At 45.3% G+C, this 17,903-nt stretch overlaps 1 protein-coding gene across 1 annotated transcript; it reads right to left on the minus strand.

The window, feature by feature from the left end:
* Positions 1-1,124: 1,124 nt before the first annotated feature.
* On the minus strand, positions 1,125-16,525 carry nos2b (nitric oxide synthase 2b, inducible). Its single transcript, XM_007900699.2, has 27 exons — positions 16,433-16,525; positions 16,112-16,285; positions 15,438-15,528; positions 14,559-14,678; positions 13,959-14,107; positions 13,306-13,468; positions 13,086-13,177; positions 12,348-12,489; positions 11,985-12,124; positions 11,662-11,836; positions 10,953-11,054; positions 10,099-10,293; positions 9,475-9,557; positions 9,062-9,206; positions 8,424-8,528; positions 7,891-7,943; positions 7,232-7,406; positions 6,896-7,028; positions 6,533-6,611; positions 6,229-6,416; positions 5,545-5,702; positions 4,780-4,990; positions 3,915-4,002; positions 3,671-3,792; positions 2,844-2,992; positions 2,396-2,590; positions 1,125-2,190 (listed from the first exon to the last, which is right to left on the minus strand). Exons 2-27 carry the CDS (start codon positions 16,198-16,200, stop codon positions 2,140-2,142), a joined length of 3,393 nt encoding a protein of 1,130 aa, XP_007898890.1. The 5' UTR covers positions 16,201-16,285; positions 16,433-16,525; the 3' UTR covers positions 1,125-2,139.
* Positions 16,526-17,903: the final 1,378 nt, after the last annotated feature.

A 17,903-nucleotide genomic window follows, 5' to 3' on the forward strand; every position in this document is an offset into this window, starting at 1 on the left:
AGCCTCGCATTTGATATAGCACCTTATCACATCTTCGAGACGTCTCAAAAGCGCTTCACAGAATATACTGTAAAGTGAATTGATGGTATATTATTTTGGACTATTCATTTACACTGCACACGCTCAAACCCCAACTAATTGCACACAGCAGCGTCCCACAAACAGTGTCCCACAAGTCGTGGATTGAAGTGACCAATTTATTATTTTGTTGAAGGAATTATTACCCCCGGAATGTTTAATACTGACAGCCGCCTGAGGGAAGAAATCCTCATCAACTCTCCCATAATTGTTTCCTGTGTCTGACTGTGTCTCTTTCTCACTGAGGAAATGATTTTCCTTGTTTAATTCTGTCACCAGTGCCCTTCAGTATCTTCAACACCATAATACTGTGTGTGACTGTCTCTCATATACACGAAACGTATAAAGAGAGACAGTTGGGCAAGTTTCCTTACTCCGCACGCCTCTGTTTACCTCGCAGTAAGTAGGAACCCGGTTGTTAGTTGATTGGCGAATACTTTTCCGGGAAGGATAATCCCTTCCAAAAAGAAATCCACATTTGTTTGTGGGGACACTGCTGTGTGCAATTGACTGCCATGTTTCGCCCACAAAACATAGTCAATTCACTTCACAGTGTATTCAGTGAAGTGTTTTGAGATGTCTAGTAGACGTGATAAGGCGCTATATCAAATGCATTTATGTGCAAAACTCCACCGCTATATCAAATGCCCGGATACTCAACCGGATGAAACTCTGTACCCCCATCACACCAATCCTTGCCAGGCTCCACATCACCCAATGGATCGATTTCAAGATCCTCTCACTCACTTTCAAATCCCTTCACGTCCTCGCACCTCTCTACCTCTCCAAACTGCTGACCCCCCACTTTACCATCTGCTGCCTCCACTCGGCCCCTCCGCTCCACCATCTGTGGCTATGCTTTCAGCCACTACACCCCGAAACTCTGGAACTCTCCCCCTCAACCCCGTTGTCTTGCTCCCACCCTCCCTACTTTCAAATCCCACCTAAAGGCCTTCATTTTTGATCGTGCTTACAGTCGTCAGACTCTGCCACAGTGCAGTGCTCCGGGACATTACCCCGTGTGAAGGAAGCTATATAAATGCAAGTTGTTGTCGAATACATTGCCTTTATTTAACTTTTATAATTTACATACAAATACATGCACATACGTACATACATACAAAAGTAGCAGCCAACTGCCATTCACATGTTTCAGTTCCTGTACATATGCTGACAGCGTATATTGCACTCTTACCCCATCGAGTAAAGTGGCCACTTACAGCCACCAGTTTCTCATTACTTTCTTGGTAAACCAATATCAGACTCGTCCATTTCTTTCCGTAGGTTTAGTGTGAATTCGAGGACAATTTGGTATATTATTCACTCGGTACCACTATCTTGAGTTCTGTGATGCCCTTATGTTTTAAGATACACACAAACGAATTTCATACATGAACACACACGCACACACACACACACAAAAAAATAACCATTACTCTTTATGAAGAAAGCCTGATAAGTGAAATCGGTGAAACAGCGCACATCTCCTACATAGGCACACATTGAAGCGTTGAAAAGGGTTGCAGGATTCTCGTTGCTGTTGTACCGTGTCTGGGTTGCGTTCGTAAAGCTTGTTAAAATTGGTGCGTAGAAAATGAAAGTGGCGGAGTTTGTCGTCAGTGTGAGTATAGGTATTTTTCCAACTGGGCTCATCTTCTTGTCGAGGTTTTTGTGTGTGCAAGAGAGCACACTGATGGTTACGATGCCTGTCTCGTGCACACCAGCTCGTAACATAATCTACAATGCTATCGTACGCAAGTGTAATCTGTAAGTCTCTCGACCACCCACCCCCCCAAAAAAAAATGCACAGTTAAACATGAATACAAACTACTACTAATAATAACAGTAATAAAAAAAGTGTCGTTGCAATAACACGTTTAGATTTCCCCCTGCGCTTATAAAATCGAACTGAACGTTGAAATTTATAAGTTGCTTCAGACATCGGCTCTTTTTCAGGGCACCTGTGAAGCAGTCCAGGGGGCCAGAGAAGTCTCTGGTTCACTGTCGGATCCTTTCCTTCGCTGCCGCTCTCTCTCCCTGAAATGGTGCTCCTGGTGCCTGCTATTTCTGAAATGTTGCGCCGAAGATGTCTTCGTGGTATCTCTTCTGGTTCTGGTGAACGAAAACAATACCAGGCATAAATAAATAGAAGACAGCCAGTGCAAGGTAAAGTCCGTGGTTAGAGCACTCGCCTCGCAAGCGAGAAGACCCGGGTTCGATTCCCGGACTGGGCGAAACGGCCATAGTTGTGTGCGAGGAGAAGAGAAATATGTTGCGATTGCGGTGGGAGGTTTAAGCTGTGGTAACCCAGGCCTACCTTCAGCTCGGTGAGGAACTCCTCAGCCTCCTCCACACTCATGTTTCCCTGCTTGGCGACCACCTCCTTCAGTGTTTCGGCGACATCTTGTGCCATTTGGATTTCGCCGCAGATGTAAATGTGTCCCTTTTCTTCGTGCAGCGCACTGTAGACCTTGGAAGCCAGCTTCTCCCGAAGGATGTCCTGAACATAGGTCTGGAAAAGGGACATAGGAACGTAAGGATTGAAAACAAAAAGTACTTTGCGAAATTTTGGCGTTATAATATTCAAGCCTTCCAAAGTCCTGCCGATTAGCCAGGCTGGTCTGTTATTGGCTGTTATTGGCTCGGAATCAAACTTGGGACCGTCCTAATCTCCAGGGCTCAGTATTTACCCCATTGAATCATTAACACATTGAGCCTTCGCGAAAACCTGACACACCGATGAAGTGCAGGGGTGAGTAAGTTACCTTCTGTGTGCCTGGTTCTCTGGAATAGGCCGTGTAAACGTCCTTCAGGATGCCTTTGGCTTTGAGCGCCTGAGTTTCTTCCTTGTAAATGTGATCCATTTCGGAATGGCGGCAACCGAACACCAAGGTCATGCCACAGGCTCGGGTTCCTGGCGAACGAACGATAAATTAACTACAATTCCTGGCCCAGCACTAAGAACTCTACAGCGGCACTCAATTCTGTCCACTTTACTGGTGAGCCGTCCAGCACTGCATCCAATTAACAGGAATTTGCCCAATTTCGAATCCCCTTCATTTAGAATTTGTACAGCCTCTTTCACGTGGGGTGTCGGGGGTGGGGTGGGATGTCTCAAAAGCGCTCGACATCCCTGGCTGGGCACCTGAGCCGGGGGTGGAGGTTGGGGGTGGGAAAGATGACTGAAAGAATCTCTCCTCATTAAACCGCAATATTATTTATTTGTATTGTTATAAATAAATATTCTAAAGCATTCATTCCTTGCCTCATAAGCTCTCAAAAAAAATGCGGTCGCTCAGTCCGCGGCTGTTTGTGGGATGCTGCTGTGCGCAATTGGCCACCGTGTTTTGACCACAAAATACAGCCAAGCCAATATATCCTGTGAAGCGCTTTGAGAAGTCTCAATGATCTGATAAGGCGCTGTATCAAATGCAAGGATTATTATTATTATTGCTTCAGTTCACAGAGCTTGCGGTATTAAATTGCTAGCAACTCAATGGCTATTTGATCATCGAATTTGGGGATGAGTGGGGTGGTGGGAAGGGGGGGGTTGGGGGGAAGTGGCAGGATCACAGCCATAGATTGAACATACCTTGTGTTTCGAAGTCGTGCAATCGCTGTTGCCAGAAGCTTCTGAACGGAGCAATTCCTGTTCCGGGGCCGATCAGGATGCAGGGTTTGGACGGGTTCTTTGGAAGGTGGAATCCCGCAGTGCTAGATCAGTAACAGAAAGCCCGATGTTAGTGCAATGAGCTCAGGTTCTCAAAGCAGAACCCCAATAACGGAAAGCGTGCGCACTGCACTCGCCAAGCGAGCTCTGCGGCAATTGCACCCACCTGCGCACGTAACAGGGGACCATCTCATTCATTTCCATGGTGTTGAACCAACTGGTGCAGACTCCATGATGCAAGGGTCCTTGGCCATCTAAAACAGAGAGGCACGTCATCAGCAGATGTCCTGATTCCTGCCTCGTTAACTATGAGAAACGTGCGTCTATTTTTGCTCAGAGCGCTCTGAGAAGGGAGACATCAGCATGGTATCTCCATTGCTTCATAACTCGCGCCTGTTCGTGTGCTGTTTAGAGGATACGGTGCTCTGTCGGGTTCAAGCCCTGCATTGGCTCGTTCACCAGACCTGACACTGCATTATCAGAAGTACCGAACTTCAGACGAGATGTTAAACTGATTCGGGTGGAAGTTAAAGATGCATTGACTCTTTTTGAAACGAGGAGGGAATCTCATCCCTCCTGGTGTCCCGGCCAACAATCCACCAGAGAGAGAAAGAAAGCTGTTTTTAGGCCATTGCTATCTGCAAATTGTCTGTCTTATTCATCTACAAATTCAAAACCACTGCACTTGACAGCAATTATTTGTGAAGCGTTTTGAGACTATACATTATAGGTGCAACGTATATCAAAGGCAAGAATTACTGTCATTATTTTACAGTAGTTAGTTGGGGCTAGGATAGTAGCAGTTGTCACCCATGCTCATTGGGATCAGTGAAAGCCATCGTCTAAGACGCTCGATGAATTTATTCCCCTCCAGAAAATCTCTCTCTGTAACTTTAGAAAACTGGCATCTCTGCTGCTGCCTCTCATCATCAGGAACGTTTTACTCTGAACCAGTGATCAATCTGCAGAGAGAGAGAGAAAGAGAGAGCAGAGAGGACCAGACCTGCTCTGTAATATCCAGCTCTGTTTACCTTTTGTCCTGTAGTTCACCACTGCGACAGTCAAGTGGATCTGTCTGGGACTCTTGTCCAGGGAGGAGCTGACGGAGTAATATCTGGGCTTGAGGAGCATGAGCTGGGTGAGGAGGAAGGTGCTGGTGCACTGGATGGAGGGGAATTCCTGCAGGAGCTCCAGGATGGTCGGGCTGCTGAAAGATCTCCACTTCTCGTACTCCTGGGAATTCTGCGGAGGGGCACGACACAAGGATTGAATGGATTTTACGGCTCCATCTCCAGTCAGCGAGAGCCTCGTACAAATAACCTCACGCTCCCATTAACTCCTCTCTCTCCTCCCTCCCTTGCTCCCTCCCGCTGATCGTTCCGACCTCACTCTCGTGCTCCCTCCCTTCCTCCCTCCCTCCCTCAGCTCAGCAATTGGAAATATTTAACATGGACGAATACTTAACTTGCAAAGAGCTGCACAGAATGATACAGCACAGAAACAGGCTATTTCCCCCCCAACTAGTCCCCCCCTCACCTTTACCCCTCTATTCCCTTCTCCTTCACGAGTGGCATCACCTTCCAGGCGAAATCCCTTTGCCTTGCATCTGGTTGCGGGGGGCTGTGGGGTTGTGGGGCTTGGGGGTTGAGGGTGGGAGGAGGAGCGGTGGTGGTGGGGGGGTGGGGTGGTGTGTGGGCGTGAAGCGCTCTGAGACGCTGCCCTGCGTGAAGGGCGCTATCTAAACGCAAGCTGAATGTTGTCGAAGCTGCTTCCGATGCAGAAGGCGCAGTGTGTACCTGGCTCAGCTCTAGCAGTCTGTTCTTCTCGGATTCTTCCGTGGCCAACTGGGCCACTTTCTTCAGGAGCTGCGGGGCGGGGGGTGTGGTGATATCCAGGAAGTGGGTCAGCGCCTCTGAGAGGGTGCAGGCTGGGATCCTTTCCGTTGCCGTCCAGTCTGAGGGGAGCAAAGAATATCCCACTGACGGTTCGGAAGCAGTTAGGGCAGGAACGGTCTCCGATCGCAGGAGAGACGGGCGGAGGCACCGCTCGTGTTTTGCGATCAGACCGAGGGAAGCGGAATAAACGTAGCGTAAGTTACTGAGAATATAATAATTTGGGGTGGGGGGGGTGGCTGGGGGTTGATATACGGCGAGGTGTGCGTTTGTGTTATTTCACAAAGCCCTGAATCCATACGAATAGCAACTGAGGGATCGAGGGAGAGAGTTCCAGAGTTTCGGGAGGTAGTGGCTGAATAACGGCCACCGATGGTGGAGCGGAGGGGACGAGGGGCGAGCAGAAGGCGGGAGACAGCCGAGTGGAGGTGGCGGGATGGGGGTGGGGAGGGTGGGGAGGGTGGGGGTGTTAAGTAATCGCAGAGGTAGGGAAGGATTTGAAAACCGGCGAGAGGATCTGGGCAGAGATAGTAACAGAGGAGGGTCTGGTTAAGGACCAACCCAAGCGCTGCAGAGAGCGGCACTCACCACTGGCTTTGTCCCCACGGACCTCCACCTTCACACACTGGTTAGGAGCCGGCGAGTCTTTGAGCCTCTTGATGAGCCCACTCACCAGCTCGGCCTGGTTGGATGGGAAAACGCCAATGTGTTCTCCTGGCAGATACTGGAGCTCCTCCGAGGGCCCACAGGAGAGCTCGACCAGGATGGTGGAGCGGCTGGAAAGCAAACGAGAATCTCGTAAGTGAGCGCGAAGCTTTAAACCGCGACGGCACACGACGACATCCCCTCTTTACTGCGTGCCCCAAGGAACAGACGGCGCAGCTGAACGCACCTGGACTTCGCACTCTGCAGGTTGGTCCTCGATTTCAGCGTCATTGGCACGACGTCCTTCAAATGCAGTTTCGAAAGAGCTAAAAAGGAGAGAGAGAGAGGAATAAATATCACAGAAGTGTCTTTATGGAACCTCGGATTGCAATGGAAAGCAACCAGTTATTTGCCTGAAGAACATCCTCTTCGACCGTGCCTGCAGTCGCCCTCCCCCTCGCCACACCCCCCCACCCCCCCCCACCACCGGCTCGGTGCCGTGCTCTGCCACTGTCAAGCGCTCTGAGACTCTACCCTACGTGAGGGGCCGTTGTGTAAACCCAAGTTGCTGTTGTTGTCGGAGGAGGAGGTTTGTGAATGGAGTCAGTACCTGCGCACAGATCCATGGGCTGGGCGATGTTTGCCAGCCTGTATTTGCTGGGCTCCCACACCTCGCTCGTGGTGGTCGCTTTGAACTGACTGAGATCCACTTGGCCTCGGACGCGGAACACATTGCACGCCGTCTGGATTGGGAACAAAACAACACAGGAGGGGGAGATGAATTTTGGATGACGTCGAAAACTCAAACGCGACGGTGAGCAACTTAAGTCGACCTCATGTCATACGTCGTGTTTTTTTTCCCCCCTTTAAGGACCCGGAAAGCATTCCCCCACCCTCCCCGCCCCCCCCACCCTCCCCAGCTCAACGGTTCCGGATTGCAACGCACCTTGAAGGTGTTCAGAGCCCAGCCTATGAAGGATTCCTCTTGCCCGCTGAGCTCGTCCCCTTCACCCGTTGGTGACATCTGGGCAGCTCCCAGCTGCTGCAGCTTTCTATCCACTGCGTGGGCAAAGGCGCAGAACTGCGGGTACATGCGGGAACCAAGGCCAAAGACCGAGTACCTGGTGGAGAATTTCAAAGGACAATTTATTTTAAAACGAAAACCTCCAATAAGATGACATTAATAATAATAATATTAAATACTAATCCCTGCATTTGATACGCTTTATCACGTCGTCGAGAGGTCTCAAAGCGCCTCACAGGATTTTTACTGTGCCGACCGTGGTCCAATACACAACAACAACAACAACAGGCCCTTATTCAAATGTAATCTTGTTGTTGTTGTTGAGCGCCCGTCACACAGGATAGCGTGACAGACTATTGGAAGTTCCTGGCATAACTAGAACGAGAGGAACTTTAGTACCGTTCTAAGCTTGGAATTGTTAAATAATGCAAAATGGTTGAACTACTGTCCGATTACCGCTTTCAAATAGCCTTCAATAAGGGCTGAAAAAATATCATTGTCGTTTAAGTGCACGGAGACACTACTCGCTATGTCCTGCACATTACAACAGCCTCGGAATACAGGAGGTCGCAAGTATTTACCTGAAGTTGTACAGTTTTGCAGGTTTCTTGGTGAACAGGGATTTCTTAAATCTCTGAAACAAAAATACACGTTGTTTTATTACAGAAAGCCGTCTTCTACAATAGGTTCTGCAATTTTCTTTGACAAAAAAGTTACAGTTTCTATCTTGTAGGAAGTACTTCAGCACTGTGTAAGCCTAACGTGATCTCAATCTAGAGCAATGAGAACATTATGTGAAGCTCTGGGATTTAAATTTGGGTCTTGTGAGTGACAGTCCAATGTTTTGCCACCAGAACTAAAGGAACGACTCATGTAGTTACATAAATCTCTATAAATACTCTACCTTCTTTACTATCTACCCCTCTCCCCCGCCCCATAACTCCAGGGTTGTCTCCCACAAACTGTGCGCTTTGATTGTGATAATTTTCTTTGCATTTGATAGCGCCTTATCATGCCTTCGAGACATCCCAAAAAGGATATAGTGGTAGCTCAATCTCCTTGCACCCTGTATTTGATGGAGATGAAACCTCAGAGTAAAGGAATAATTAATTACCTCTCCATTTCCAGGTGAATCTCCGTTTCCAAAGGTACTTGCCACCACCAGCACCAGGGACTCCTGGGCCAAATCACTCAGTTCATAGTCATCCATACACATAACCTGATAGTGAAGAGTGTCACAAACAGAGAGGTCAAGAATAAGCAGTTTCTGCGGTTAAACAATGCACCCTTCTTAGGGAACTCATCCATATATTTACAACATATTTCTAGATACATGGAGCCAGAATAATTCAAGTATCATTAACATGTTTTTTCTTTAAACGTGTAGACAGTTGGGTTGAATCTCTGAACTGATCTAGACTACTTTTCCACAACCGCACCACTGATCAATCCCAGACCAGGTGTAGTATGCACTACAGTCATGTTTCTTGTGTTCTTTCCTCAATCACAATTTCAGAAAGCCTCCCCTCTCCCCCAGTAATGCTCAAGTATAGGATTTCCATTTGCCACACCATCCAACCTTAGGATGTCTCTGGGACGTCTCACCCAAGAGAGATACAGAGGGAGAGGAACCTTCAACCCATTTGGTCTCCTCATTCCAGAATACCCACCCTTCCAAGTTTCCGAGTCTGTGGCTAACCAGTGTGTGACAACCCCTTCACCCCTGATAAACAGTACAAGAATTGCAATTACCTTGGTGTTGAAAGCGCTGTTGAACATTGTGCAGAGCTTCCTGGCAAAGGTCTCGGATTTTCCAGTTTCCGTGGCGAACAGAATGGTCGCTTTCACCCTCTGTGCCATTGTTTTGCGCATCAGAGCAGAGGTGAACAGAACAGCCCTAAAAGGGAAAGCCAAAGCTGAGCATGAGAGATTGAGAGCTTTCTATACTGAATTAGTTACACTAAACTTTTTTGGTTCTTTTTTCCCTCTCCCCTGGAAACTCGGTCACTGAATATCTTTCCAGCCTTTCTCCATATTTTCATTTTGAAGAGTAAACGCCGCGTTGGTATATGTTTTCAAACGTTAAAACGTTAAACGTTAAAAAAAAGTGCAGACATTATTTTAACATCGGGTTGAAGGTGGTGATGACTGAAGTCAAGACTCACTTGGCTAAGTGTTTAAACTTGATCATGTTCTTCTGCGGTCTACGGCTCTCGTCGTGCCACACATGGGTTTTCCAGGGGTCCGGCTGTGAAAGCGAACAGATGGAATGAGATTAAATCAAACGGCCTTTGATCCAGAAAAGAAAACTTTTGTCCACTTCTCCCAAAAATTCAACATTTTCAAAAAATTGTAACGTGTCGAGACTGTGTATTTTTAGAATGAATAACGGTAATCCTTGCATTTGCTATGTCGCCTTATCACGTCTTCGAGTCGTCTCAAAGCGCTTCACAGAATATACTGCAGAGTGTAGTGACTCTGTGTTTTGTGGGCGAAACGCGGCAGCTGATTGCGCGCAGCAGTGTCCCAGAAACAGCCATGGATTGAGTGACCTAATTATTATTATTTTTTGGAGGGATTATTACCCCGGAAAGCGATCCGCCAACAAGCGGGTTCCTGCTTACTGCTGGGTAAAGTAGGCACGTGTGTGGAGTAAGGAAACTTGCCTAAGGTTTCGCGCTGCCCGGGAATCGAACCCAGGTCCTCTCGCTTGCAAGGCAAGTTCTCTAACCACTGTGTTGCAAGACTCCACTACTTTCTGTACATTATAGATGTGCAAAGTGGATTACCTGGTAGTAATAGAAGGGTGAGAGGATGTAATTCAGCATCTCCTGATGGAAGACTGGGGTGATGCTGCCGGAGATGGGAGGCACAATCCACACCCAGTCGGCCGGGCAGCCTCCTCTCAGACGGAACTCGTTCTGCATGTGCTTCATGAAGGACTCAGCCGCAGTGTGATGGTCCATAATAGTAACATTTCTTTTCTGGAGATTAACACCAAAAAAAAATGAGAAGGAAATGATTGAAATGTTCTGTGCTGTTTGTGCGCTGGGTCAGGCGGACGGAGAGTTACGGTCCCATTGACCTCTGAGCGTGGGGGGTGGAGCTGAGCGGTGGGAGTTATGTGTGACCTACTTTTCCAGTCTCCATTGTGTGATTTCCCCCTTTAACCCTGTAATCTTACCACCCCGCCATCGGTGGCCGAACTTTCAACCATTCAGCCCTGGCATTTGATCTCGGATTCCCTCCTGCCTTGCCTCCCTCCTTCGCCAGTTTTAAAGCCCAACTTAAGGGTCAACTCTTTGACCACAGTTTCGGTCATCTTTTATTCCCCCGCCACCCTCTCCCCACCACACACAAACACCTTCACCCCTCCACTACCCCGTGTGCCCAGCCAGCTGTGTGAAGTGCTCTAAGACATGCTCCAGGTGTGAAAGCTGCTGTATGACTGTATATTGCATTGTATGTTTTGGATCCCAGTCGAAGTTTACACGCCCACAGCTGACATTCGCTAGGTCAGTCGTCTATTGGTCCTTTTTTTGAAATAGTAGATTTTTTTTGTGTTCAAAATGACCAATTTATATATTTTTTGCAAGAAAAAACATTATTTTGCACAACAACAACATTTAACACTATCCCTTACCTGGAAGCTGTGCAGGACAGCAATGTTGATCTCCACTACAGCTTGATCTTTCCAGAGATTACTCAGTTTCCTTGTGTCCAAGCCCATCTTCTTCCCAACTTGCTGAAATGGGGAGGTGAAAAAAAGAGAAAATCTTAGTAAATCCATGTTTACGCTTAGACAGAACTACAAACTACTTTTTATGTTATGAACTCAACCACTGAGAAATCCCTTGAAAAATAATTGACGTCATCAATTCGCAATAAATTAATTGATTGCATGTTCCTGACCAGTCCGTTGGTTTCCAGCATTGTTGAAGTGCTGTTCTCATTCCATTAAATTAATGGGAAACATGGAAAATCTAATTGAAATGATTGGGGTTTACATGTTGGGTGTGTTCAGGGCTGTGCCTGTGATTTCAACTGACACAATGAATGGAAATGAGGCACATCCTGACTTTGTCAGACATTCCTCTAACCTACGCAAGCTGTTCTCATCCAACATTGCAGGCAATTGTCCTGAGTGCCCCTGAGCTGGAGAGGCACTATGACTGGCACTCCTGATTCACTAGCCAATCAGTCTTGCTGGAAAATGCATATCTGTGTGTGTTGGGTGGGGAAGGGGGAAGGAAATGCGCTAGAGGTTCTTCCATACTAATATCCTTTGATCACTTTATCTAACAAAAGACTCTTAATGTATCAGTGAGTGGAAAGCATAAATCATCGGTTACCTCCAGCACATTGTACCGCTGGATGTCACAGAAATCTCGAACGCCAATCTCCGAGCCCATATACCAGCCATTGAATGGGCAGCCTGGAAACTCCAGCCCACCAACTTCCAGTAACATGTTGGCCACAGCGGGCAGAGCGTACCACCTAAGGCCGAGATCCTTGAACCAGTCGTATCTGCAAAGGCAAGGAAAATGATTAATTCTGTGTTGTTAAAAAAAAAGGAGGGAAATTTGAAAACCCTCACGCTGAGAAGGCTGGAGATACGTGCTGAAGACTATACAACATGAATGTAGTTGGACAGATGAAGGGGTAAAAGACTTGCCTTGGATGTTCCATTTCCACTTCAAGAATCACATCCCGTGGGATTTCAAAGATTTCTGGATCCTCCCCGTTGAACTGAAGGACCATTGGGAGCACCTCAAAGCGTTCAAAGCGAGGAGTCCAGCCCAGCATCATGCACAACTGAAAACCAGACGGAAAAATTTCAGCTTCACAAACTCTCTTTTGACAGACCCTGACAGACAGTGAGTGCCATGCAACATCTGATGGAATTTAATGTGCGTTAATCTCTAGATCACGGCAATAAATTCTAGACTAATGTCAACAAACCCCTCCCCCAACCATCCCCTCTCCCCCAACATTCCCCCCAACATTCCCTCCATCTCCTGTGAGTCTCATGGCTTACCTTAGTGAACTCAATGCTGGCAGGATCTCCGATGATGGAACCATCCTCCAGCTGGTAACCTGCATATCGGACCAGCTGAGAGTTCCACACCCTGAAGTCGTGCTTCCCATCTGTCCTTTGAGGGAATACAGTGATCGTAGATCTGTGGGGTTAAGTTACTCAGTAAATAAATTGCAGAATGGCTTCTCTTATTCAGCCAGATGTCTGGCACATGTGGAAACCCATCATCGGGCTCGAGAGTATCCAAACTGGATTACTGAGACTTTCACATGTGTGGCAATTTCCTGAGTTGTCTGGCATGGAGTGGCTACTCTCTCTTCCCAGAGGGAGTGAGACCTGCTTACCTAATTACCGAGAGAGGTTGGGGCGCATGTTTGGCAAGAATAAAGGGGTATCGATTCTAACACAACTCCGTCCTGTGAGGCTGCATTTGGACAATGTCGGGCTTTGAGTTGTGCAAAAACATGGGGAACATTGTTTTTTCTTTCGTCAAGTCATTGCTGCACAAGTCGAGAAGTAATTTTTGCACTGCAAACCTGATGAAATGTTTAATTTTGCATCTGGTCTAACCAATGCAATTGCACTTTTGCAACAACAGATGTCATCGCAAAGATGTTCTTCTGGACTCCCTGCTTTCTCCCTCCCTCCTTCCCTCCCTCCCTGCTCCTCCCTCAACTCGTCGTTCCTCTCTGTTCCTTGCGATTCTCTCAGGGGTGGTTTGCAAATCCTTTCAGTTACCTTAGATTCCCGTCGTTGGATGCGTATCGCAAGTGAGTGCAGATGTGATCGAACATCTCCTGTGCTGAGTTGCATTTACGAGCATCAAAGAGCTGTGCGGGTAGAGAAAGATCATTAAGGTAAAGGATTTGTTCACACAGACACACACACACACAAAAGGAAATCAGTAAAGAAACTTATGACAAAATCAAACTCCAGTGACCTCCGGGATTCACTTTACCTTCAGGTTGGACCACTGGATACGGCCAATGCACCGTGGAGCGTTGCGCCAAGCTTGCTTGGCCCCGTAAAATAGCTCTTCGGTGGTCAGCTGGTAAGTGCCGGTATCGGTGATCTCTTTGCTCACCTCCTCCACCCGGGCCAGATGTTCTTTGACCTGGGGGCTGGGGAAAGACACCAATTTCCATCAGTTTGCAATTGACCGGAAGCACTTATTCCAAGTCCCAGAACCTCAGTCATTTGGTGATGTTTAAGCCCTGATGCTTAGCCGGCTTTTTAATGCCCCTCACCTTATCTGCCCCACCATTGGCCTTGAACCATTCTGTCCCGCCTGCTCACTGAAACTCCATCCCTGAGTCCCTCCAACTCGCCTCCAACCTCCCTCCCCTCATGCACGCATGTCTTAAAATGTACAGCTTTTAACCTTACTTTCAATCATCTTTCCCACACCCTAGCCCACTTCGGCTCCTGTCCCCAGCTCCAGGATTATGAAGCGCTTTAAGACGTCCTCCCATCAATGTATTGTATTACTGTGCATTCCACCCGGTGTTCGAAATGGGGGGGGGTAAACCAATAACTGTCTCAGAACACATCTGAGGAAGCTGGGCATAAAGTAGCTTATCTAAGCAAAGGAAATGACAACTGTTTGCTCACCTCTTGAAAGACTTGTAGTACTGATTGATGAATTCTATAGCCAGAGGAAGGATTTCCTCTGGTGGAATAGCCTGATCTCTGGGCCCTCGGGTCATTGCTTTGGGAGTCATGAGTGCTCCACGGCAAGCCGAGGACTGACACGGCATTTTCTAGATAAGACAGAAATGTGACAATTGTGAAATAGGAGGGATGATTGCAGAAACGTCGATGGGGGCGGGGGGGGGGGGGAGGAAGATTTTGATGCAAGTGGTCCAGTGGTTGTGGTGGGACAGCTACAACAACTACACCAAATTACATCAATTTTGTTTTGGTGGGGGTTGGTTTCTTGTTTTAAGGATAATTCAAACGGTATTTTTTTTTGTAGTTTTCTGGGTTTTTTTTTAAAAAAAAGACACAAATACTTCTGCGGTTGCAGACAATTTCCCGTGAGATATAAATTAAAATCAGGTGAAGCTACGCAGCGACCAATCATTTGCAAAGTCCAACTTCACATCAATTGCTGCGGTGTGTATTGGAAGAAGTAAATCCTAATGCAACACCACCCCCGCGCCATCCCAACCGCCCCCTCTTCCCCAATGCCACCACGATCACCTTACTTACCACTGTTGCTTTGCGATGCAAGGTGTCCTGTAAGGTGTCTCCATTTCCCATGTAGGTTAACTTCACGAATTTCGGAGCGAATGGGCATGCACTGGTCACCTTGGTGGGCTGAGTCGGTTTCTGGTTTCAAAGGATAAATCAGTTATCAGGACGGAAGGTGTTTTTAATGACAGCTCGTGAAAGTTAAAAACAATAAAGTCGCTGATGCTAAAATAGACTGGTATTACATTTCTCTCCTCCTTTGTTTCACCCACAAAATACAGTCAATCCACTTTACATATTCATATTCTGTGTAAACACTATGAGGCATCTCAATGACTTGATAAGGCGCTTTATCAAATGCAAGGATTATTATTATTATTATTATTATTATCCACACTGCTCTTTCACATCGAGCCGTAGCTTTTCCAATTATAATGTGTACCTATAAATTAGCACTGATTACATAGTGATTTGTTAACAATCAATCAAAGTGCTTTATTCACAAAGTTCTGGTTAAGTGTACAAACTAAGTATCTGCTTGATACAGTGCTTAGCACGATGAACATGTGTCAAAGTTTGTAAATAAAACTACATTTGTAGGTAATCTTTATACATTTAGAGTGGACCGAATCGCTAAAACATTTCTCCTTGAAAAAGAACTGATTTATTTTCACAAATACTATGTTTATATATACATATATATATTTGTATTTGCGAAAATACTAATGTATATATAAAATATATATTATATACACATAGTATATATATATAATATATACGGCAAATGACTTTTGACTCGTAAAAAAATTCTTGACAATTATTAATTCGTTTTTTGTTTAAAAGAAATAGTTAATGCCAACGTGACCATGTTCTGAATTTTTCTGAACATTCACTCACCTCCTCGATCTCAGGGTGTTTGCATTTTTCGTTGTTAACTATTTTCTGCAGTTTTTGGACCTCGGAGGTAGGAACAGAGGAGGTGTAGAGCCTGGAGAAGGATTTAAATAGACAAATCAGTCATTGCCACAGCTGGGATGAGAGCTTGTTTCGATTCAATGAACTTTGTTTTATTGTCTTTAATGTTTGACATGAATTAGGAGATCAGAAAGAACATTTAACATGTTAAAAAAAGCTTATTTTTAAGGAAAAAAACGAAAAAAAAAATCCAAGGGAGACGAAAGGTGTTTAATCAAACGACAATATTGGTTTGATTTGTTTTAAAAAGAAAAGCAAATACGGGTTAGAGTCGAACGACAGAGAGAGAGACATCGAACAAGAAAACAAGGAACGAAATTTGCAAGCGATTATTTGTTCACTGGACACAAAATTGAACCCATATAATATTTCGTAAAAATTAAACCAACGGTAAGATTTCGTAAAAATTAAACCAATGATATTTCATAAAAATTAAATAATAATGATTAAATAATACTCATTTAAACGAAATTAATTCAATTTCTCCTTCAAGCTAATTTGCAAGTTTACTTTGGCAAACGATTATCTCAGCCTATTTGTGGTTTTTTTTTGTTAAATTCACAGTAAATAATTAAATCTACTTTAATGTCACTCACTTGCTGGGCTCGGCTTCCTGCTCGAAGTCATTGTTGTTTAGATCCACATTGTATTTGTTCTTCTGCAGGAATCTCCAAGGACACAGCATTTTGTCTTGTGCTTTTGGTTTAGTTTAAGAGAAGGTAGAAATGTTCTTTGTCCTCACAACAACTAACGAATGTAGTCTCAAATACCTGCAAAAGCAGAACAGAATACAATTTATATTGTATATAATGTAATATATTTATATATATAGAGAGAGAGAAATCCTTTTGGAAATATTTTTTAATTTAAACTTATTCTGCCAAGTTTTCTTTTAAAAAAATGTCTTAAGTTCTTACCAGGCAATAACTGTGAACAAACAGCTGGATGAAGGAAAGATATTGTGACCAGACAGGATGGTTGTGGGACTGATGCTCTGACCAGGACTAGTGCCTTTGAGATCTGAGACTGACTTTATATACACATCCTCAGTTACCACCTGGTTACAAAACGCCTTGGACCAGGAACAGAAAGCAAAACGAGGGGAATTCCTTTCTAGTTCCTGCTTGTTAATCATATGTATTTCTATGTCTCAATTTCCTTATGACTCTTTTTGGATTTGTAAATCAATTTGCCCCTCCTTTTCCCACCCACACCCCCACCTCCCACAAGAGAAACGGCTATTTATAACTTGGACAGGCAATACAAAGCATATTTTTTTCGTTTTACTGTAAACACTCTCAGCTGTTCCCTATGAAACCAGATTTCCTTAACTCACAGACGTCTTAGTTGCTTTAGTCTAATTTCAAAGTGCCTCCCGTTTTGTATTGGGCAGCGATTTATACAGCTCCTTAAAAAAGTTACTCATTCTCAAAAACGGCTGCAATTTGTTTTGTCAGGAGTACTTGATGCATCCACAGGAGGCTGCAAAGTACTATCATACACCTTAGCCAAGTTTCCTTACGCCACAAGCCTCTGTTTACCTAGCAGTAAGTAGGAACCCGGTCGTTAGCGGATTGTCTGGTTGCTTTTCTGGGGTTAATAGTCACTTTAAAAAAAGAGGAAACCTAATTATAATTTGATCATTCAATCCATGACTGTGGGACCCTCCTGTGCGCAATTGGCTGCCGTGTTTCATCCAAAAAAATACAGTCAATTCACTTTACAGGATATTCTGTGAAGCGCTTTGAGACGTCTAGAAGACGTGATAAGGTGCTACATCAAGTATAATATGAAGATACCAGGACCCTTTCTTCAACCAGAGGTTAATTAATGAAACCAGTTACCAGGAAGTGTGGCTGAGCTCCATGCTGTGATGGGATGATGGTAGGGTGGGGTTTCTGAAGGAATGAGATTACATGGGCTGAAAAGACTTCTGTATTATAAATTTTATGGCTCATCCAAACTAATCTCGTAAAATAGGGTGTTTAAAGGGTACGAAGAAAATGAAGTGGATTTGGATTAAAATATTTGTCATAATCAAATAAACAGTTTTGATGTGTTGAATGGCCCTCTCCTATTTTATCTTTCTATTTACTTGTTTCTTCCATACCGTAAACCTACAGTAGAGTATGCAAAAGGGTCAATTATAGCTCCTTCCTTCGCTGGTTACAGGGAACACAATTATGCCTGAGCAAGAAGCCTCACCTGAAAATATAGCTTGTTTGGTCCCTGGAAAACTTCTTATTAGTAAATGACACTGCAGATAGGACTTTACACATTAATTACCCCTCCCAGTATACACTAATAACTCTTTACCCACATTGGGAGTGTCTGGGTAAAACCATGTGCATGTATCATCCACTTATGAGTTGTGCATTCACAACATTT

The sequence above is a fragment of the Callorhinchus milii genome, unplaced genomic scaffold (assembly GCF_018977255.1).
Source record: "Callorhinchus milii isolate IMCB2004 unplaced genomic scaffold, IMCB_Cmil_1.0 Scaffold10, whole genome shotgun sequence".
NCBI classification, from domain to species: Eukaryota; Metazoa; Chordata; class Chondrichthyes; order Chimaeriformes; family Callorhinchidae; genus Callorhinchus; species Callorhinchus milii.